Here is a 23,498-nt window from a genome sequence, read left to right as displayed (position 1 = left end):
ATATGTTGATTTGGTGCTTGTCATGCTTCCTTTACATGCTATCTAGTAGGGACATTTCCTACTTCCCACTTGTGATTACGAGTTTGTTTCATTAAAGTGCTTTGTTGTCAGAAAGAATAGGGAACATGGAGGACACCAGGTTTATTCTTGCCTATTTCTTGGGGAAATCTTATTAAAGCCAAGGTGTATTTAAGATATTTAATTTTAAATAAAATGTAGTGTCCCATTCGTTGACAGCCATATAAACATTCATATTCAGCGTGCGGATGGTTTAATACATGCTATTTTCACTGTGTACAAAACATACAGTATGCTTCAAATGGTTATTCATACATGTAAATATGCACTACTTTGATGACAAGACAAGGCGATGTGGCTGTTGTGGAAAAAATTAATAAAGAATAGCAGTTACAGAAACAATCGTTCTCCGCTCTGCCATGTTTAAAGTTTATGGCACACCCAACTCGGAAACTCGGGTATCAAAATTATCTGAGCTTCCCAGTAGTAAATATGACTTGAGAGGACATTCATGTCCAATTTCTGACTAGAAAACTTGTATTTACGATAATTCCGATTGCACATGAATGCAGTATTTTTCTTATTATCATCGGTATTTTTGTGGAAATGGTAACACTTTTTTTTCATGAATTTTTCATGAAGAGAAAGGTCAAAAGAACTGCATATATTTGAAATAGAAATACTTTGTAATATTATGGATGTCTTTTCTGTCACTTGCAGTGTAGAGACTCATGCTGTTGCGGTGCAACATATCATTAGTTGAAGACTTAGAAGCTGTCCTTAGTAATTCAGTATAGAGAATAATACTTACAGATGTTTCTTTTTTCATTATTTCTTCAGCTTGTTTAAAATAGTTGCTGTCCTTCTTTAGCTCTCTTTTTTATATGAGGTTCTTCCGCTTCATTCATTAGTTTTGGTTGTTTTTATTCTGTTGTCACCTCATACTGTCTAGCGCCCACACATCTGTCGGAGGTGTGGTGATGAATTGGAAATTAGGCCTCTGCTAAAGCATCCAAAGCAAGAATACTTTTTCTCTCACTTTCCGTTTCAATAACTCTTATAAAGCGCAATAGTGACCACATAACTTTTTCAGCGGCCTTGGTTTTTGAGTCTTTTTCTTTGAATCTTTTTTTTTTTTTTTTTTTTTTTTTCTTTTGTCAATAAAGAGTTCAGAGACATGAACCAAACCAACCAGCTCTGAGATGAATCACAGCGTTACAAACTTTCATCTGATGCTTAAAATCAAAATCAAAAACAATGGTACTATGTAAAAGTATTGACTCATAATAAATGATTTTGAGTATAACATTTTATAGAATGTTTGTATTTTTACCATTTTTTGCAAAATATTTGAATATATATGATTACATAAATAGTTGTTAACTGGGGATTTGGTTATTAAATGTGATTTAAAAAAAATCACTTGTAGCTTCTACTAAAACACATTACCATTTAAAAGTTTGGGGTCAGTAAGAACTGATTGGTTGATTGATTCTGAAAATTCAGCTTTGCCATCACAGGAATAAATTACAATTTAAAATATATTCAATTAGAAAATTGTCATTCTAAATTATAATACAATTATAAGTATTTGCCTATATTACTGTTTTGCAGTAATATTATAAATGCAGCCTTTGTGAGCATAAGAGACTTCTTTCAAAACTGAAAATTTGTTAAATAATCTTACCAACCCCAAATTTAAAAAAAATTACCAAATGGTAATTTATCATCAGACACAACAATGTTTAGTCTGTCTTGAAAGAGTTAATTATTATAATTTGAAAAACTTTCTCTATGGAGAAAATGAATGTGATTTTTGCTTTCAAAACCCAGCTGTTGTTGTCTCTTCTCCCATATACCCCTAGTGCTTCTGTGTTTTCATTTTCACATCAGGACAGGAGCAATCCTCTCATCTACCCTGCCAATGGCATTTCTGTGAAAGAGACAACACCTTTAGTAATTTTTTCAGGCCGCTGGCATACTAGAATGGTCAAAATTGCCAAACTGAAGCCGGCAGAGGCATAATGTTGGCAATTAATATGCCAGGGACAATAGGCTAAGCAAAAGATGAGAGTGAAGGTTGGCAGCACCTCTCCCAGTGCCACCTGTTACACCTGCTCCTGCCAGTTTGAGTAAAAACACTGCCGCCATACCTCCACCAGCTCTGAGCTCTCTCCCACTCTCTAAGCTGTTTTATAGCCTCTTTTTCCCTTGTCTACCTTTTCTTTGCACACAAACACTCTCACAGAGAACAGATGTGCACACACACAGTATGCGCTGTTGGTAGGCCAACGCTACAACCCACACACAAGCTTTAGGGTCTTTGTTCACAAATGCTGTTTAGTTATAAATGCTTTGTGTGAAAGCCTGACCAGTCCACACCAGGAGGCCAATTGAGCTGTAAGTGCATGAATGAGGACTTCATATTCAAGCCAATTCACAGCTTGTTATAAACAGCTGCAAGCTTTATAAACTCAAACCTGTAGCCATTTCACAGGCTCTCCCAAAGAGCATCCAATGTTATTTATTTGAGTCTTAGCCGTGGCTTTTTAAATCCATGTCAAGTGTTTTACTCATAGAGAAAAGCTGATTCTAGCAAGGCCTGACAGACAATCAAAGGGGTTGTGTATTTTAATGGAAATGCCACATAAAGAGAATGCTTTGAGTAGCCTATATAAACAGACCCGTGGAGTGTCTATCTAGTATCTGTCTAGTATAGTATCTATCTATCTATCTATCTATCTATCTATCTAATGTTTATAATATCTTAATTTCTTCATGCCTTTTAGTCACATTTAGCAGATTAGAGCGGAGCAATAATATTGTTTATATTTTGCAAGGATACAACCAATCGAGCAGTTGAGATATGCTAAATAATTATATCACTTTACAGTGTTAGGGTAACGCATTACAAGTAACGCGAGTGATGTAATCAGATTACTTTTTTCAATAACTAGTAAAGTGATGCATTACTTTTAAATGTACAACAATATTTGAGTTACTTTTTCAAATAAGTAATAAGGTGAGAAAAAGTAACACAAAAGGAAGAAAATGCATTACTTTCCATAAAAAGTAACGCAATTAGTTACTTTTTTAAAGGAGTAATGCAATATTGTAATGCATTGCTTTTAGAAGAAACTTTCCCCAAAACTGACAGTACACAAGTGTACACAAGTGTACTTTAACAACAACAAAACAGTCGTAGATCATCCAGGTAACCACACACAGTATTAAGAACCAGTGGTTCCCAAACTTTTGAATGGGGTTATTTTAATAAATTCAGCTATTTTTTTGTTTTGTGAACTTTATGTAAACATCTTTTATGTAAAATATCTTACTCGGGACAGTACTAAATAAAAAAAATAACATGCATTTTGTATGATCTCTCTTATTTTGTTAAAATTATTCACATTTTCACAGATTCTGCAAGTGGTTCCCATACTTTTTCAGGCAGTTGTGATTTGCTATATAATATATATGGCTATACATGAGTATACTGTGTAGGTAAAGAAGGTTGTACTATATATACACATTTTTAATAGTTTATATTTTTTGATGATATAACAATCAAGCAGTTGAGATCTGCTATATTGTAGGCTACATATCGCTTAACGTCAATCTACTGTATCTCTCCAGGTAAGGATAGATGGATTTATTTATTTTACATGTATTTATTTATTTTAAATGTATTTGCCTTTTTATTAGAAAACTATGAAGCATTTTCACTAGTGATCTGAGACATTTGTATATATAGGATTTATCCTGCGTAGTTTTAAAGATGGATCTTTGTGGCCTATTTGACTCCATTTCTGAGCGTCTATTTTTTGAGCATGCTGTCCATGGAGAATGGGATGAACAGGGGTTAAGCCTTTAGCTAGACATCACATATTGCAAGATTCTCTGTCTCAACAAGCTCTAGATGACCCCTAATACGAAGCTGTGCAGCTTGACAGACAGATCCCATGGATTGAAAGGTGGCATAGGTCTCATGTTAAGCTCCTGGTTTTCTGATTTTGTTGTTGTTCCAACATGGAATCTCACTGTTAAATAACAGCATTTCTACAGGATTTTCATTCAATGTCATGTATGCAATCAGATCAGTAAGTTCACTCAAAAATGAAAATTCTGTCATCATGAGGTTACAAACCTGCAGAACACAAAAGAAGATATTTTGTAGAATGTTGATTACCATTGACTTCCATTGTATGGGGAAAAAACACTGAGATATTTCTCAAAATATCTTATTTTATATTTCACAGAAAGAAAGAAAGTCTTATGGGTTTGGAACGACATGAGTAAATGAAGGCAGAATTTTTAAATTTGGGTGAACTATTCCTTTAACAGCTGTGAAAGTACGTACCCTGATGCTGTGTCCCTGATTGCAGGAGACTTTAATCATGCCAACCTGCAGACTGTTCTTCTGAAATATTACCAGCATGCCTCCCGGCCTGTAAGAATGCTCTTGATTACTGCCACACCACTATCATAGATGACTGCCAGACAGATCATCTGTCTCTGCTTCCTATTCCAAGAACTTGAAGAGGAAGAATGTATCCGCAGGAGCGGATGAAGTGGTGTGGGACTGCTCTGTGAACATGAACTACACTTAAGAACTTCTGTTAAGACACTATTTACTTTATTTGTTTTATCTTATTCATTAGAGTTGATGTATTTAAAAAGCTGCTTTAAAAAATCACTGTTCAGAGTATTGAACTGAATTAAATTGAATCATTTGTTTACAACAATTAGGCCCTGCATTTGAATTGACAATCAGTGCAAAGTGAATTACATTGATTCACTTTCAACCAAGTGATTTACATTAGACTCCAATAGTCTATTAAAGTTGGCAGTCTTTAAGAGGTAGGTCTACATGCAATTTGTGGCTGCTAAATTGAAAGCTTTGCGAATTTTCGATGATGTGTTTAGTGGCATGAGGGCGGGACAACCTGTCACTCACATGAGATCGGCCAATAGCAAACCACAGTCATCCAATCAATTCCCGATGGACAAAATCAAGTCCCGCCCTACATTTTTTCTCATTTGAGAAGCCGTTTCACTCAGAAATAAATCACAATAGGGAAGAAAAGACAATCACAACTTTTGTTTCATGTCGAGCTTTGAAAGTACCTACCCTGATGCTGTGGCTCTGATTGTGGAAGACTTTAATCATGCCAACCAGCAGATGGTAGAAAGCTCTGCAGATTGCCACAGAATTAATATCTCCCAAAAGCAGCTCATAAAATACGGAAAAAAAGTGTAGATTTCCAACCTGGGTTTAGGTGTAACATGTATCGGGGTGGTAAATAAGAAATATAAAAATATATAAAAAATAAATATATAAAAATAAAACAAATTTCCCCATCTTGTGCACCAAAATGTGTGGCGTAGTCACAAGAACTGACAGATAAAAGCAGTAGGGATTGCTCACTCACTCCTGTATAGTTCTGATGTTTTTCTAGTTTCAAAGAGAAATTCTGTGACCTGTATAATGATAACAGACTGATCCACCATAATAATGTGCTGTGAAGAGCTGGTGATGGGCGCATTAACGCGATGGTGTCTGAGTGATTAGACCCCCTGTAGTTCACATAACAGTGTAACACATCCAGCGAAGATGCAATTTCTTGGGGGAAGAGGAAAGCACAAATGTCAAAATGTTGTTCACTGATTATGCCACAACATTTAACACTGTCATTCATTCCAAACTGGACAGGCAGTTGAGTGATATTTTATTTTATTATATATATATATATATATATATATTGTTTTTTTATATATATATATTTTATTTATATTTATATACTACCTGTCCAAAGTATGTACACACCTACTCATTATTTATTACTACTACAACAATAGTAAAGTAATAATAATAATGATAATGATTATAATAATAATAATAATTCTTATTATTAACAACAATAAGAAAAATAATATTAAATGACTGACTGACTGACTGACTGACTGACTGATTGATTGATTGATTGATTGATTGATTGATTGATTGATTGATTGATTGATTGATTGATTGATTCGTAGTAGTAGTACAGAAAAAATATCATGCTTTGGCAGAACTTCTACTTGTCTGTAACAGTTAATTCCATGCATTTAACAATAAGTCATACATATTTTAAGATTATGAGCCGCATACATTTGAATTTGTCTAAACATTTGACAATAGTGTGTGCATATGTGACCCCGGACCAATTTGCACGGGTATATTTGTAGCAATTAAGTAAAGATCATGTTCCATGAAGATATTTTGTAAATTTCCTACCATAAATATGGATATGGATATGCATTGCTAAGGACTTCATTTGGACAACTTTAAAGGTGATTTACTCAATATTTTGATTTTTTTGCACCCTCAGATTCCAGATTTTCAAATAGTTGTATCTCAGCCAAATATTGTCTTATCCTAACAGCTTATAGCTTATTTATTCAGCTTTCAGATGATGTATAAATCTCATGTTCTTAAAAAAAAAAAAAAAAAAAAAAAAGACCCTTGTGGTCCAGGGTCACATATATTCATATACACATTTCATTGTACTTACATGTAACAATAAATTGATCCCTGAACTGTATGTTTACCTCATTGGGAATGTAAGGTTACACAGATCACCCCACAATTCTTGATGGTAGGACTGAGTAGGAGGGTTAATCCAGAAACATGAAGCAAGTGTTCACCTGTAGTAACCCTCCTCTCGGCAGAGATGCTTAATAAGCAGGGTCAAAGGGGTTGCAAGTGCCAAAGGGCTGATGGGGATAGAATGTCCAGTTTAAGAAGAGAATGTAGCTTTGACCTGATGGGAAACAGGAAAAATGAACTCAAGAGGAAAAGAGATGGTAGAGTAGCATGAGGCTGTTTGGAAAGAAGACCCTTGGCCTTTAGCTTTAACCTGAACAGAATGTAATCCTCTTCTTACTACCCACCTGTATTTTTTTTTTTCCTCTGCACTTTTATCCTTCTCCCAACCTGAAGCTGTTTGTCAAGTGCTTGCAGAGTCTGATTTCTCTCCCTGTGGTTTTTACTCATATTTCTGCAAAACATGAGTAAAAAAAGTTTTTGTTTTTTGTTTCATTTGTTTTAATGTTTTTGAAAAAAGTCTCTTGTGCTCATCCAGGCTGCATTTATTTGACAGTAAAAACAGTAATATCGTGAAATATTATTACAATTTAAAATAATTGTTTTCTATTTTATTTTAAATTAAAATTTAATTAATTTAATTTAATTTTTTAATTTTAATTTAATCTATTTTAAAATGTAATTTTTTCCTGGAATGGCAATGATGAATTTTCTTTTTTCAGTGTCATAAGATCCTTCAGAAATCATTCTCATATGCTGATTTGTTGATTTGTCTTTTTTTCAAGATTCTTTTTGTAACACTATATGTCTTTACTGTCACTTTTAAATTATTTAGTGCATCCTTGCTGAGTAAAAGTATTAATTTTCTCTCAAAAAAATGTTTCTTTTGGACTATATGGATGCAACGGAATTTTACCGGCCAAAAATGGCGTTTTTGGCTGAAAGAGAAAAACAGCCAGAAATACAAGCCGGAAATGTATATATTGACGCAATATATTGATATATTGAAATTAATATATTGATATTTAACTGACATTGACATTATTTTAATACAGGCATATTTTCTGTCCAATTTTTTTGTTACTTTAAATAAAAGTGTGGTCATTTTGTTTTATTGGCTTGTATTTTTTACATTCAGATTCAGTAAAATGGTTAGTAGCCGTGTATTTAGCAGGATTAAGTATACAGTCAGCTGGTCATTACCGCAAAACAAACTTTTTCAGGCTGATTCAAAACCGCACTGCTTCCCATCAGGGTTATTTTGCATTATTGACCATCTGACTGTGTTATCCCTTACATATACCATAAACATCCAATATTAATCTTCCTTTTCTCCATTGATCTCTTTCCAGGGTATGGGGCCCTCGAGTATGCCGTCTGTGCCCCTCATGGTGGGCTGTGGCATATCCTGTACGGCTCTACTCATTCTGCTGCTCATCTACGCTGCCTTCTGGAGGTGAGTTCAGGCCCTTCACTGACCCACAGCCAGCAACACAACACATTTCTGCAGAGGACCATTTCTGAATGTAGCTTCCAGGTTCTGCTGTCCTCTACTAGATAATAGGATATTACTGTTCACCATTCCCAGTGCTCTCACAGGTACACTTATACCTTAAAAGATTCATTGTTCAGACTTCAGCTTCCCACGTGGGATTGCCCAGGCTGGGATTGAGCAGCTGGCACGGGGTAGATCTAGAGTGGGCCAAAACTGCAATTAGCAATAATTGGGAACAAATGAGAGATGGCGGGAGCCGCCTGTGGCAGGACAGGATTATGTGGAGAGTGCTAGTGAAGGCTAGCGTGGCTGCTAACAGCTCAGTGTGGCAGATGGCCTAGTACAGTCACATGATCAGCTAACACCACGTCCAGAAAAAGGCTGGTGCTTAGTCAAGTATTTATCACCTCTGAAGTATGACTCTGAATTTTCCCAAATGATATTCAGTATATATATATATATAGAGAGAGAGAATTAAGGTTTGTTTAAGTATCTAAATACTTTGGATCCAAGTCATTTCCACCCCCTGTCCCATAATTTCCTTAGGAGGCGGTAAGATATTTCCTCTCTCCAAATCTTAGTACATCTGCCACACCATCAGAGAGCTTATCATGGCCTCCCCTATCACTCAGACCATTGATCCAGGGGACGCTGTCATTGTCCCCTTGAACAGAACTGGCTAGAGCTCAAATAGCGGATGAGGACATTTTGCTCACCGGTGCTTGCTTTTGGAGTTCATCTGCAGGTCATCTGGGATGCTTCTCAAGTTGTCAGTGTTCAATGGAGTGAAAAAATGATAAATGGATGTTGATAAATGGATCTCTTACCTTTATGTCATAAACCTGTATATCATGCTTTTGTAAAGATAATAGTGACGTAACTGCAAAACAGATGCTGTTAAAGTTGTCATTCTGTGATTTTCTTTGATTCTCAGGTACATTCGTTCAGAGAGGTCCATCATTTTGGTGAACTTCTGCCTGTCCATACTGGCCTCCAATGTGCTTATACTGGTGGGACAGTCCCAAACTCTTAGTAAGGTATGTATCTGTGCACATTTGTGTTTCTGTGATGTGTTTGAGAGAAAGAGTTCAGAAAGAACAACTTTTAGGTTCTTCATGTTGTCTGGCTCTATTTTTTGGACTGGTTCGGGGGTATTAAATGCCATCCCATGTTCTACATGAAATGAAAGTTAATTTATTAAACACAATTAATATCAATTTTATGTTGGAAATAGCCCCTATGTTGTTGTTGTTGTTTTTGTTGCTAATCTTTGTAATGGTAATTCATATTGAAAAATGAAATGGATTAATGATTATTTATTAATAATTTATTATTATTATTAGTAGTAGTAGTAGTAGTAATAATAATTATTATTATTATTATTATTATATTATTATTATTATTACAATCTTATTTAATTTATAATAACAGTTAGATAGTAAAAATTAATATAACTGTTAGATTTTAAAAGCATTTATGAATTAACTGTAAAACTATAATTTCAAAGAAATGTATATAACTGCTATACATTTTAATAATAATAATAATACATTTTATGACTGCTATATAAAGTGCATTTCATTTTTCAATATTAAATAAATTATTATTATTATTATTATTATATAGACTTATTTAATTTATAAGAACAGTTATATAGTAAAAATTTGTATAACTGTTAGATAAGATATAGTTTTGGCATGCAGCATTAATGAATTAACCGTAGGACTATTACGTATTATTATTGTTGTTATTAATTTTAAAGAAATGTATAGAACTCATGTACATTTTAATAATAATAATTTATATGAATGTTATTTAAAGTGGATGTCATTGTTCAATATGAAATAACCATAAATCATCACCACTATTATTATCATCTTATTTAATTTATATAACTGTTAGATCAGTTTTTTTAAAAAGCATTTATGAATTAACCATGAAACTATTATATATTATTGTTGTTGTTATTAATTTCAAAAAAATGTTTGCTATACGACTGCTATACATTTTAATAATAATAATTTATGTTTATATGTTATATAAAGTGCATTTTTCAATATGAAATAACCATTTATTATTATTGTTATTATTATTTATAGCTAGCAGTTATATACATTTCTTTGAATTTAATTCTATTTTAATTATACTTAAACTGAAATTACAATTCTGATTCAATTAAAATCACAAAATAAATTGGAAACAAAAGACTTTGAATTTATAGTTGAGTTTTGAATGGCACTCAAACATTGGGCCCAGTCTCCCTAGAGGTTGTGGTCTGTAGTGTGTGGTACAGGTAACGGGTGTTTGTTCTCCCTCCAGCCTGTCATGACATTATGTAAGTGGCCACGATTGAATTTGAGAAACTCAGGCAGTCGCGTGTAGCAGACAGACGCGTGGAAGGCGCTGGAGGGTCAGCTTTGTGTCAGCCGTGACTGTCACACTGAGAGAGCGTAAGATAGACTTCAGAGGCACCTGAGAAATAAGTGCTGCCATTCAAACTCGACCTGTCGCTCAGAGCTTCAGTGAAACCTAAAGACAACCAAAGGAACTGCTCTCAGGGCCCATTCCCCCTCAATCCAGACTTAATATTTCACTAAATTCTCATATTCGCCATTAGTTTAAGAAAGTACAGATAAGCTTAATTTTGGAAACCATGAATGGTGTGAAATCCTTCTCATTTCCTGGGTCATTTGCTGAGCGAGCCAGTGTTTAGCATTAGAATATGCACCTCATTATTGTATAAAACCTCAGTGAGATACTCTGCTTACCGCTTCTCATTTGTGTTCACTGCTTACTTAAAGCATACTTTTCTTTAATTCCAGCCTGCCATTTTTCCTTAGAATTTGTTCAACCTGTAACTAACCCATTTTCACTTTTTAAGTACCGTCTGCGAGGGAAAAAGCATGAACAGGATGCACTGCTAGAACTAATTTTCACACCACAATGGAACTGAGTCAGTTTCTACCCGACTTTCGTTAATGTCAGTGGCTCTTTTCCACTTCTCCTTCTCAATCACTTTCTCTCTCTCTCTCTCTCTCTCTCTCTCTCTCTCTCTCTCTCTCTCTCTCTCTCTCTCTCTCTCTCTCCCTCTTGGCTTTGATAACAAATAGCTGAGAGCCATTTGCACCTCTTCTTGCTTTCTGTACAGTACGTCCTTTTTCGTCATTTCTTACTCCCTGTTTCTTTCTCCTTCCTTCTTTTGTCTCTAGGGACTGTGCACTGTGACTGCTGCCTTTTTGCACTTCTTCTTTCTGGCTTCTTTCTGCTGGGTATTGACGGAGGCGTGGCAATCCTACCTGGCCGTGATTGGCAAGATGAGGTCACGCCTCATTCGCAAGCGTTTCCTGTGCCTGGGCTGGGGTAGGACACCCGCACACATACCAAAAACTAACATGAAAGGTCAAAAGATGTTATTGAAGTGCTTCAGCTTCAGTTTTTTCGTCCACATGAGTGATGCAGGATTATAACATGCCAGTTCTTATCAATTCAAGCACATCAGATTGTCTGCCATGTCAGTTCGCTTTAATGGAGCCCAATGACACACCACAAACATGCCATGGGAGCTCAATGTTACAGCTGTGCTACAAGACGTAGACGTCTGATCGTTGATAAGAAATGCATTGTGTGCCACCATCTTAACACAGGCGGGATCTGAAAGGATATTCTAGCACTTGCAGTGGCACACGTACATGTTTTGTAACTTATTGATCCACTATCACTTCCATTAATTCATAGATGCCCTTTGCAGATATTGCAGAATAGGATTCCCACCCACAGGGAGTAGATGGGTTTCTAACTAAGATGTCAGAAAATGACCTGTATTACTCAGAATGTGAAATATGGATATTGTTATAGACAGGGGCGATTCTAGGATTGCAGTATCAGGGGAGCTCAATGAGGGATTTCAAAAATTGAATTAATATATTGTTTGTATACTAAGGTAGGCATGAACAGTACAGTAGATTCCACACTATCAAGTCAATCCCCAAATATGCCTATTGATTTAATTTCTAATCATTTTAAATAACTAGCTAATATTCATTAATAATCTTTAAGAATATAGACAAACCTTATATTACTGTAGAATGTCAAGATTGGCCATATGTGGGTAAACATTTTTTTACATTTTTTTTTTCAACCCATGTAATGTTTTAAACACTTTTTTTACTCTAAATTTGTGCAGTAAAATTAACTTCTACATCTACATTTCTACATATCTACATTTCTCATTTTCATTCATGGAGATAACATGGTTGCCATGATTTAGTGGAGGATTTCTGTCACCTGGTGGAAAACAAACACTTTTAACATGAAAATGACATTAAATTACTACTATAACCAGTAGATGGCTGCAGAGGACCACTCATTAGCTCATTTGCCATTTCCACTCCCTTTCTAGTTGTTTTTTTTTTTTTTTTACGTGTTTTGCTTTTGGATTTATTATAAAATGAATATGATCACAAAATATATATATATATATATATATATATATATATATATGAGTTTTTTTTGTCTGCTGAAGTAGACATTTATATTTTATTATGTTTGTATGATTCTTATTATTTCTGTTTTTTTTTTTATTTATATGTTTTAAAAAACAAAAATCATTATAATACACAGCTACTTTTGAATGGCCATTAATGGAGAAACCTACTTTTATCCGCATAGTTATGAAACAATCACAACTTCCATCCAGAGCAAACTCATGTTTCTCATTGTGTCACTCATTTCTTCCTTCAGAGCCGCATTTGGATCCTGTTCATCCCCTCCCTTCCCATGCCTTTCGATCCTGTTCTCTAAACCCGAGTTTCTCTAATTGCCTTTAATTTCCAGAGTTAATCAGAGCATTGTTAATTACATGAATATTTCAGAGGAGAGCTCATTATGTGTGGACGTGGCATGCAGACATAGAGCGAGAAGAATGGATAGGTCTAATTAGCACATGAGTAAAGCTGGCCTCCCTGACTGTGATGGCAAACACAATAGGGATGACACCAGCAGGAGAGGCCAGGAAGCCCTCACAGAATCAGAGAGGGGAGGGGAGGATGTAATTCTACAAAGTAAAGGTCACTGTATGCAACACTGTAATCAAGGACCAATGAGTACACCTTCCTCAGTCTGAAGATGGGAAACTTTATTAACAATGTTCAGTTATGAAAGTGTTTACTGCTACATCTTAAATAGTGAAATACAATCATTCTTTTCTTTTTTATGAGTGGAAAACTATATAATATTCATGAACATTGAATATTATATAGTTTCACCACAAATAAGAAATATTATTGCTTTTTCATAACCTGATAAATGAAAAACTTTCTGCATATCTTTGCAACTACGTGTCTACATGTACTAGTACACGTAGTACTGTTAGTAGACTGTTAGGTTATGGTTAGGTGTTAGGGTTCGGGTTAGTAGAATAAGTTGACATGTAGTTGCAAAGTTACTTATATTCAGTAGAATGTCTGTTGGGGACAATCAAAATAAAGTGTTAGCAGATAGTAAGCAGACAGTCTACTAATACTCTAATGAGAGTTAGTAGACATGCAGTTGCAAAGTTACTTATAGTTAGTAGAATGTCTAAAGTGGAACATCAAAATAAAGTGTTACCCAAGCTTTTTTTTTTTAATCTGTTTTACAATAATATGTACATCTCATTTGTGTCATGTACCAATACATAATTCATCAAAATGTGGAGCTCTGACCTTTTTAGAAAAATCTACTTTTTTTTTTTTCTGGCTCAAGAAGTGAAATCATTTCTTCAAAGGTGTGCATTTAATTATATTTATTGTTCTGGGCAAACTCCATGCGCACTTCCATGCCTGGACAGAGTGGGAAGAGCAGCAAGTCAAACCCCCCTTTGTGAATTAGAAATTCACAAAATATAACACAAGTAGTTGTAAACAAGCCAAAATACACAAGGAAGGATGATTACAATGTAACTTTACTGGTATTACTGAACACAGTCACAAGATCACAGATCTCCAGGCTACAGGTGGAGCTGGGGATGGAGGGGGGAGTTAAATTCAGCATGCAGCCATTCAATAGAAATGTGGTATGGCAAATATCATGATTTGTCAAAAGTCTACACAGGATCGGTACACATCAGAAGCAGCTGATTGTCAACTGATGCAAGCTTGACTGACATGGCCTGCCGTAACTGACACGATACTTGATAATAATCTCACAAGAACAGCTGAAATTTATTTGGAGTTAATCAGAGTCACTTCAGATGAGGACAGTTATGTACTATTTCACATGAGCTTGATGATTAGTTAATTCTGAACACAGCCACATACCCAATTATAAAAGGGTGTGCACACTTATGCAGTTCGGTTATTTTAAGTTTTTATTTCTCTCTGAAATGTGTCACTTTGTAATTTTTACATTAAATGTGCAAAAGATCTGATATGATTTATCTTGTTTGATTCATTATTACATCACAAAAACAGGCTGTTTTAACAGGGGTGTGTGGGGTGTTCTGTTTACTTGCCCTGTGGAGTGCTCTTAGAGAATACAGACAGGAACGTTTACACTGCTGCACTTTGGCCTCATGAAAAGAGACACATACAAAGAGGCCCGTGGGACGTGCACTCTGCTAAAGTAGCGTGTTTGGGGTCTGGGAGGGCACTGTGCACAGGGGGAATGATGTACCTGTACGCTGTGTGCATTTGTCCGTGAAAAGGGCACAAGCTAAAGAAAGCCACCAATGTGAGAGGACATTACTTCAGCTAACTTCCTCTCCAGCCTAAGGCTACCTGCCATTAATGGCTTTATGGGGGGGGAAACAACGGGGATGGGGGATACTAGATTGCATTTTCATAATTTGACTTTCAGCGATGCTTGTCCTCTGTTATATATGGTGGACAATTTTCTCATACATTCATATAAATGTACTTTCATTTCATGTCAACATGTTTGTTTTGATCCATTTAACTTGTTCCATCCATTAAAATTCACTTTGCAACCACGTTTTACGTAAAACATTGAGTTTTGTTTTTTTACTTGCAGGTCTTCCAGCCCTTGTGGTCGCTGTATCTGTGGGTTTCACCCGGGCTAGAGGTTATGGCACGCCAAGTTAGTAAGTATCACTGATGCAGTGTAGTCTCGCAAAGAAAGTGTTGAGACATTTGTCTGTCATCAAGTGCCATTTTGAGGGTTACATCAAGTCTCAGTGATCTCCGGATGTATATATGAACTTTCATATGCAGTATATGAAGATATTTATTTGTTATACTACTATAAAAATTTGTATGATCACTGAGTAACTTGTATTATAGTATAACCTATGTAATGCAAAGATAACATATTGTATGCAAAGGTAATTCAGACAACCCTCCCTAACTTTCCATTACAATATTGTTTTACTCCCTAAAAAAGTAACTAATTGTGTTACCAAGTTCCTTTTTATGGAAAGTAATGTGTTACGTTACTTTTTCTTTACTTTTTCTCACTTGAGCTGGGCTTGCATTAATAACAAGAAAAAAAAAAAAGTTGCCTTTCATACCGAAAGTGAAATGAATAAGCTTCAGGGTGAAGGAAATGCAAATTCATGCCTGTACAGTAGAGGGCGCAGCTCAAACAAACCTTTCAGCTGTGTTGCCATTCTGTAATGCAGAAGAACAGGATGCAGGAGAAGAAATTTCAACACTCTTAGGCGCGTGATTTTTTTTTCCCAAACCAGTTCAGCAGAAATCCCGCCCTGGAGCCGATTCTAAACATTTCATTGGCCATGTCAATCACAGTAATGATTGGCTACACCCAAAACTGATTCCTAAACATACCCGTCATTGTAACCTCAGCCAATTAAATTGGTTGCAGGGCGGGGATTTCCGCTGAACCGTTTGGGGGAAAAAATCACGCCTCTTAGGCCGTGTCCACTAAAGCTTTTTAGCTAGCTGAAAACGCCTAGCTGTGGGCGCTTTTGCTTGCTATGATACGGAATAAATGCGGGAGTGTTACTGGTATCATTCACATAGTTAATGCATAGTTCTGTATTGTTTCTATATAAAAATGTCCATACAATGTAAAGTATTTGCTCTGGCTCTTGTTATATATTATTTTGTTCCGTTATTGTTGTTGTCGTCTGTTGCCGTTGTATAAGCAGCAGGATGTGGCGATTGGTCGGTGTGATATTTGTCCCGCCCCTCCTCCACTGTGATTGGACGGCTGGGTAAAAAATGACAGTGATGAGTGCTGCGTTTTACCCAAAGTTGAACATTCTTCAACTCTCAGCGACCTGTATTAAACACTGAGTGGTCAACGTGAAATAGACACTCGGCACCTCGCCACGCTGCTGTCGTTTTAAAAACGCGGAGCTCCCATTGAAAACAACTGGAAAAATATGCTAGCCTCAGGAAAAAAACTCTTTGGTGGACACACACTGCCTTACTTAAGCAATAATAAAAAAGTATAGTTACTGTTGACCTTTTACCTTGGAATAACGTCTTCTACAAGAATCTTGAATCAGATCCCTAGGCTATTCTTCCTCTTTTCCTATGGATTCCCTCAAAATGGTGCCAATTTTCTGCTGCTCTGCATATAATGGTTTCTGTCTTCACTGCACCACTAAGCAATTGATTTAAACCAGGGTGCTCTCTGACTAATCGGAGACAAAAGTTGAAAACAATGGTGGCCTTTGAAAGCTTTAATTGGATGTGTCTGACACATGGATTCCCCTCAAACCAAAGGACAAAATTTGGAAACAGTGCCAGGAAGTCAGTCACCTCAGATAACCTCACCGCTGGGCTGCTTACTTTACAGTCACTCTTCCCTGCAGTCTTTCAAATATGAATGCATGTACGATTGAGTGCATGTGTCTATGGTCCTTTCACAGCGGACATTTCACAAGGACGTCAGAATACAAACTGGACTGAAATCTGTTTGATTGTGCTTGACCAGAACATTAGCAAAATGTCGAAATAGCTCTATTAAAATAATGATTAATAATGCTCGTCTGTAAAGTATGACCTTCGAGATTTTGCAGAGCTGTTTGTGTAGAACTTTACCAGGCAATAACTTGATCTGTCCATTAACTTTGCAGTTTTTATTTGGTATCTGAAAGAAAGCAATTTAACAATGTGATAGTTCCAGAAACTATACAAGTATTAAGATGAAGAGGTTGTATTTGAAATACCCTCTTCAGTTTCTTAATTTAGGGAACAAATTTGGTTGGTTTCCAAGTTGTTGTTTTCCAAGTTGACAATTTAATCTTATTTGGGTGAAGAAAAATAATTAAAGGTTAATGAAAACTGTGCAAAAGTAAACTAATTCTTTCTATTTCTTTCCTGCCAACCCCTTTTTTCTGAAGCCAACACTATCTCAACTTTCCCTAGTGATTTGCAGTGTTTATATTTCACTTTATCTCTCTCTTTTTCTCAATTTTAGTTGTTGGTTGTCTCTGGAAGGGGGGCTGCTCTATGCTTTCGTTGGTCCTGCTGCTGTCATTGTACTGGTAGGTTTCAGACTCTGTTTTCCCATTGGTTAGATTAGTAAACATGAGCACCACCCACTTTAATATGCGTTTTAAATATATCACGCCTGCAGTCGAAGAGAAAAATCGGTCACTAATGAGATTAGAGTTGAGGCCTGTCTCATTTAAAATGTATGTATTTTTCATCAGTATATCATGTTAAAATGCATGAGTGAACTTGATGAGCTTATTAGACGAAAGCGACCAAAGTGTGTCTATATATCCTCCACAGCCCTGGTCTCAGGTGCTTTGTGTTTTCTGTGAGGTGTTTGCGTTGTTTTTCATGGTCAGATGTGATTTGCGTTGTTTGTTTCTTGGTGGTGGCATAAAGAGGCCCTCTCAAACAAACAACTGCAAATGAGATTTAGGCATCTGGAGATGCCAGCTCCCTCTTTGGAGAGGCAAATCTAATTAATGGAAAAATAATTAATCTTGCCTCTAGCAAATAGTAAAACGAAGACCCATTGTCTAAGCAAGCACCTTGCATGATCAGAATACGAACGGCACTCGTAAACATGTTAGACTTGGTGGGTTCGATATGCTCTCAGAGCAGACTGAACAGACAGAGTATTGATTTAACACAGGGGTCTTCAACAGGGGGTCGCGATGCTTCTGGAGGCTCAGCCAATTATTGTTCCATCTATCTATTATTGTTTCATCACCTTTTTTTTTTGAGTAACACTTGGGTAAAGCAATAGTTAATGCAGTAGTTAACACAAAAACAAGGGGTACTTTAACTGAAATAGATTCTTACTTTAACAAAAGTTAAATGCAACTGCCAGAGTTCATGCACTGGTGTAGAGTGGTCAGATGTCACTTAACAAAAAGTTGTCAAATATTATCCTTATATTGTAATCATTATTATCTCAAGCTGTAATCATTACCTAACTGTTTACTAACCACATAATTTGTATTGACTTGTAGCTATATAACTGCCATATGGACATAACTTTCACACACTAATCTTTGACTGCTAAAATAATGAAACGTGCATGAAACATACACAACATTTTCTGTGTAGCTGCTTTGAAACAATATGTATTGTGAAAGAGCTATACACATAAACATGAAACAGGAAGAGATCGTCAGTCTGTTGTAATGCAGAAGAAACAGTATACTGCAAGACTTGGCTCAAATCCTCTATGTACCAGGAGCACATATGTGTGTGGTCTTTCCATGGCCTTAGGCTAAGCTCCTCTTCGGTGCTCTGTGTGTCCAGTGGGCAGTTGGCTGGAGCAGACTAAACAACAATCTGCTGAGAGAGAGCAGATGAGAGACATGAGAGCATTACTGTTCCTTCATGATCCCACCTGCTCATATGCTTCCAGACTTAAATCTACAACACCTGTTGCAGACATCTATCTATCTATCTATCTATCTATCTATCTATCTATCTATCTATCTATCTATCTATCTCTGTCTGTCTGTCTGTCTGTCTGTCTGTCATCTGTTTATATCTGTCTGTCTGGATGGATGGATGTATGTCTGTCTGTCCATCCATCCGTCCGTCCATCTGTCTGGTTGTCTGTCTATAAACCCTGCCTATAAACCTTCAAACTTTAAGGCATTTTTCAAAACTTTCAAACTTGACAATCTTTGATTTTCTGGTTAAAAGGTTTAGGTATATGAATTGCAAATCTGCATTTAATTTGCTATTTCATTTTAAATGGAATTAAAGGTGCTTTTTTGTTGTTGTTGTTGTTGTTGTTGTTGTTGTTGTTGTTGTTTTTTGTTTTTTTTGTTTTTTGGACTGTACTAAAGCATAAGCATACCATAATGTGTTTGCAGAGATTTAGGAAACATGCTAGGATCAAATACTTGTTTCTCAGAAAAACAAAGCTACAGCCAGTTATTCTACTTGTGTTTCAGGTGGGAATGTTTTTGTTTTGGATTGTGTGATCACGCCCACTGCCAATTTCCCCAATAGTATCTCAACACGCCGGGTTGCCAGTTGGCGGAAAACACAGCGTATTGCAGCAATTGAAGCCAGCAAACAAACTGGGTCAGAGATTGCAGTTGCGTTTCCTCAATCTGGCAACCTGCATGAGTGTCAAGTCTGAGGAGGAGGGGACGGGGGAAACAAATCTCTCCAATATTTTGAAATTGGACTGCAGTACTCATTTCAACCACTACCTGTCAATATTACTTATTAAGGAGTTAGAATTTAAAAAGCATCCTCAATTCAGTTCTGAATGGCGCACAACCCTGTTCTTAACTAGCTTAGCAAACAACATGGCTAAGATTATGATGGCCAATCAGCTTAGCCAGCTAAATTTTACTGGCTAAACAAGATCCTGACTTGAAAAAAACAGCATTATCCAGCCTGAAAGGACATAAATAATGGTCTTACATCATGGAAGTAACTGCAAAACTTCTCTCTTTCCTGCAGGTTAACATGCTGATTGGAATAGTGGTCTTCAACAAGCTCATGTCTAGAGATGGCATCTCAGACAAGTCCAAAAAGCAAAGAGCAGGGTAAGTGAAGGTCAAAGCGATGGCTATATGATACCCATCTATTTCTGGATTTGCACCAAGTCACTCATTTACCACTGGCCTGTTGAAGGTTTTAAAATATCCTGTCAAATATATGTATGGGTGAAATAAATTACTCGTGCTCACACACACACACACACACACACACACACACACACACACACACACACACACACACACACACACACACACACTACCACTAAAAGTTGAAAAACTTCAGACTGAAAGCCAAGATATGACAGCTTCATTAATGGACTTGTATTGATTTGCTGGCCTGCTAACCTCAGGCTAGTTCTCTGATAGCTCTGTCATTAGCTAAGTGTATATTCATTGTTCATGTAACTGCACATACTGACAGGATCAAGGAGCCCTTGTGCTTTTAAAACACTTGTTCTGTTTTGCCTTTGTTTGATTGGACACAAAGCAGAGTGATCCATTAAACACTTGTGTTAATGAGTGGACCGCCACATCCCTCACCTCAAACGAGAGGCTAAACCACACTGAGAGATTGAATATTATCATTCCGCTCCATGAATCCGCTACCTGGAAACTTTAAGAGCATTCTCACAGCCCTCCATCTTTAATTAAACTAACGAAATCCCCATTTTTAAGTGCAGTGCACTGGTCAACTGCTGTCAAGCTCATTGCTATGCATAAGCGTGTTTTCGCCAAAACTATACTGAAGGAATGATAACTGCCTTAATGCTCACAGTGCAACTGAATTAGTGTGTCTAATGGTTACCAATAGCCTCTCCGCTTTAAATGCATGCTGCACAAATGTCATTTAGATATGTGGCAATGCTTTGGTGGACCACCATACCGATGTCTTGGCAGGAAACTGTGGGTCTTACTAATTGAATGAGGAGCTAATCAGAGATCTGAGCTAATCCAATGACTGGATATTTGTAATCCCTCCAGGCAAGAGTACATTCTGCAATTTTGCCCTAATTGATTTGCCTTTTTTTTTTTCTTCCACTTTTCTTTTCCTGAAATTTTTATGCATATTGGGAGCTGCAATGGCTAACTATGGATTTTTCAGCTAGTGGCTTGTATATAAAAACGTCCCAGTGTTTAAATTCAGTTCAACTCATTTCCATATTCACACTCTCTCATGCTGTCTTTCACATATACTGTATGCAGGTATGCAATGTGGAAGTTCTGTTTTTAGTAGCAATCATTTTTTTTCGTGCAGCAAACATATTTGGATTTGCTCATATTTTGATTTTAGGGGTTTGTCAGTCCCTAATCCCAAGTATTAAATTTTGTCACGTAACTCATCATGCTCTGTGGTATGGACATGAATGATACCTCAAAATATGTGGGTAATTGGGAGGGGGTGTGCTATTACTTTTCAAAGCGAAGACTACATCTGGCAGGTGATACAATAGACCTCAAGGTGGGATTCAAGCCATATCTAGAGACCAAAATATCAGAGAATTTGGAGTGAGCCAGTAAGAAGCCATTCAAAACACCTTAGCAACTGCATAGCAATGTCCTAGCAACCACCCTCAACCACCCTCTAGGATCATAGCAGTGGGTTTCGCACAGGCAAGCATTACTCTATTTTCTGTAGGATACTACATTTAGTATTTTGATTTTATTGTTTTAAGGTTTTGTGTGTAAATGAGTGTGTCCTCTGTGTTGTGAGCTGCTTCTGCTCTTAGTTGCTCACCCTGAGTGCCCCCTTATTTGCATATTTCAGATGTTCTGAGCACTTTCTCCAACTCTGTGATATGAGACTGTCTTTTGTTACCTTTACGGTTTCAATCAGCTTCTCAGAACACTAACATAAAATACTACTAAAATTGGAACATAATGCTTTGATTAACAATGGTCTAATAATGCACAAATACAGAAGTTTGAATCAAGTGTATGTATATTCATTGAATCAGTAGATCACCTAAAGCACTGAACAAATGAATTCCACTTATTTGATTTTACACACCACCATTTAAAAAAAAACAAAAAAACCAGAAAACTTTTTATGTGTTTTGGCCATTCAACACAACAGTGTTTTGGGGGCCTGGAAATGCAAACTTTTGAAAATCATGTAAAAACACGAATTTGTGAAAACGGTGACATGCTCATGCGTATTACGTGTTCACTCTATAGGCATGTAGTGTTTCTTTACAAAGTGACATCGCCAACTACTGGCCTCGCTGCAGAATAGAGCGTTTTTAATCATTTTCGTGGGTCAATGTGAACGGGGATCGCTTTAACAATATTGTCATCTGTACGTGAAACTTTTCAAAATTGTTGTTGTGTAAACGTACCCTGAATAACTAAGTATGCCATTTATAAACAAAGTGTTGTCCAAAATAATGTAGCATCATTATGTACAGTATATACACACTAGAAGTGAAAAGTTTGGAACAATTCAGATTTTGTACTGTTTTTGATGTCTCTTATGCTCACCAAAGCTGCATTTATTTGATCAAAAATACAGTAAAATTAATATTGTGAAATATTCTTAAAATTAAAAAAAAAAAAAATGGTTTTAATATATATTTGAATATATATTTAAAATTTAATTTATTCTTGTGATAGCAAAGCTAATATGATAATTTGGTGCTCAGTTATTATGATTTCTTATTTGTGTTTAATTATTAATTATGGTTCTTATTATTATCAATGTTAAAAAAAAGTTTTTGCTGCTTAATATTTTTGTGGAAACCGTGATAATTTTCCCCCCCCCTAGATTTTTAATGAATAGAAAGTTCAAAAGAACAGTAGTTAATTGAAATGTATTTTTTTGACTTTTATATTATTATTATCCTTAAAATAATAATAATTTGCCTTAAAAATAAAATTGCATAAGATTTAAGATATCAAGATTTTCTTTTGAATACAAGTGTAATTTGTCTCGTTTCATTGGTTAATTTGGTTTGGCGTATATTTCCTTTAATTTAAAGGAATGGATTTAAATCCATTTTTCCCAATGGAACAAGACAAAATTCATTTGTATTCACATATTCACACATACATTATCCATTTTTACTGACAGAAATAGTATTCATTCTCCTTTAAATCTTTAGTGCTACTTTTACACCCCAGATCTTTATTTATAAAGCTGAGGGGGATTGTAACTGGGTTCATTAAAAACTGAACTTCCTGGTTAATGACCCGAGGGAGACCAACCTGGACGTGCTGATCTGCTTTCTAACAATGCTTACACAAATCAGGGGGTCACGAGCGGGATCAGGTGTGTGTGAGTGTGTTAACAGCGAGAGACTATCCTTCTCTCTGTATCAGTCTTTCTCCTGTTTTCACACACAAATACTCCTATAACACACACACACACAGTGTGAGCAGCTGAAGTAGGTTAGTCTTTGCAGCTCCTATCTGCCTCATCTGCTGATTGTTAATGATCTGTGGTTGCATTCTACTGTGTTTCTCTTCATTTTATCATTTTCCTGCCATCATTGTCTCTCTCTCTC

At 36.1% G+C, this 23,498-nt stretch overlaps 1 protein-coding gene across 17 annotated transcripts in view; it reads left to right on the top strand.

The window, feature by feature from the left end:
- Positions 1-23,498, top strand: part of adgrb2 (adhesion G protein-coupled receptor B2) — a 295,083-nt gene that overhangs the window by 233,421 nt on the left and 38,164 nt on the right. For all 17 annotated transcript variants that reach the window (XM_051872961.1, XM_051872964.1, XM_051872963.1 and 14 more), the window contains 6 exons: positions 7,957-8,060; positions 9,034-9,136; positions 11,309-11,459; positions 15,108-15,177; positions 17,484-17,550; positions 19,958-20,043. In XM_051872961.1, the coding sequence (XP_051728921.1) occupies positions 7,957-8,060; positions 9,034-9,136; positions 11,309-11,459; positions 15,108-15,177; positions 17,484-17,550; positions 19,958-20,043 (581 nt within the window). The remainder of the gene's footprint in view (positions 1-7,956; positions 8,061-9,033; positions 9,137-11,308; positions 11,460-15,107; positions 15,178-17,483; positions 17,551-19,957; positions 20,044-23,498) is intronic.

The sequence above is a fragment of the Ctenopharyngodon idella genome, chromosome 19, assembly GCF_019924925.1.
Source record: "Ctenopharyngodon idella isolate HZGC_01 chromosome 19, HZGC01, whole genome shotgun sequence".
Classification (NCBI taxonomy): Eukaryota; Metazoa; Chordata; class Actinopteri; order Cypriniformes; family Xenocyprididae; genus Ctenopharyngodon; species Ctenopharyngodon idella.
This window is presented reverse-complemented; position numbering and strand designations above follow the sequence as displayed.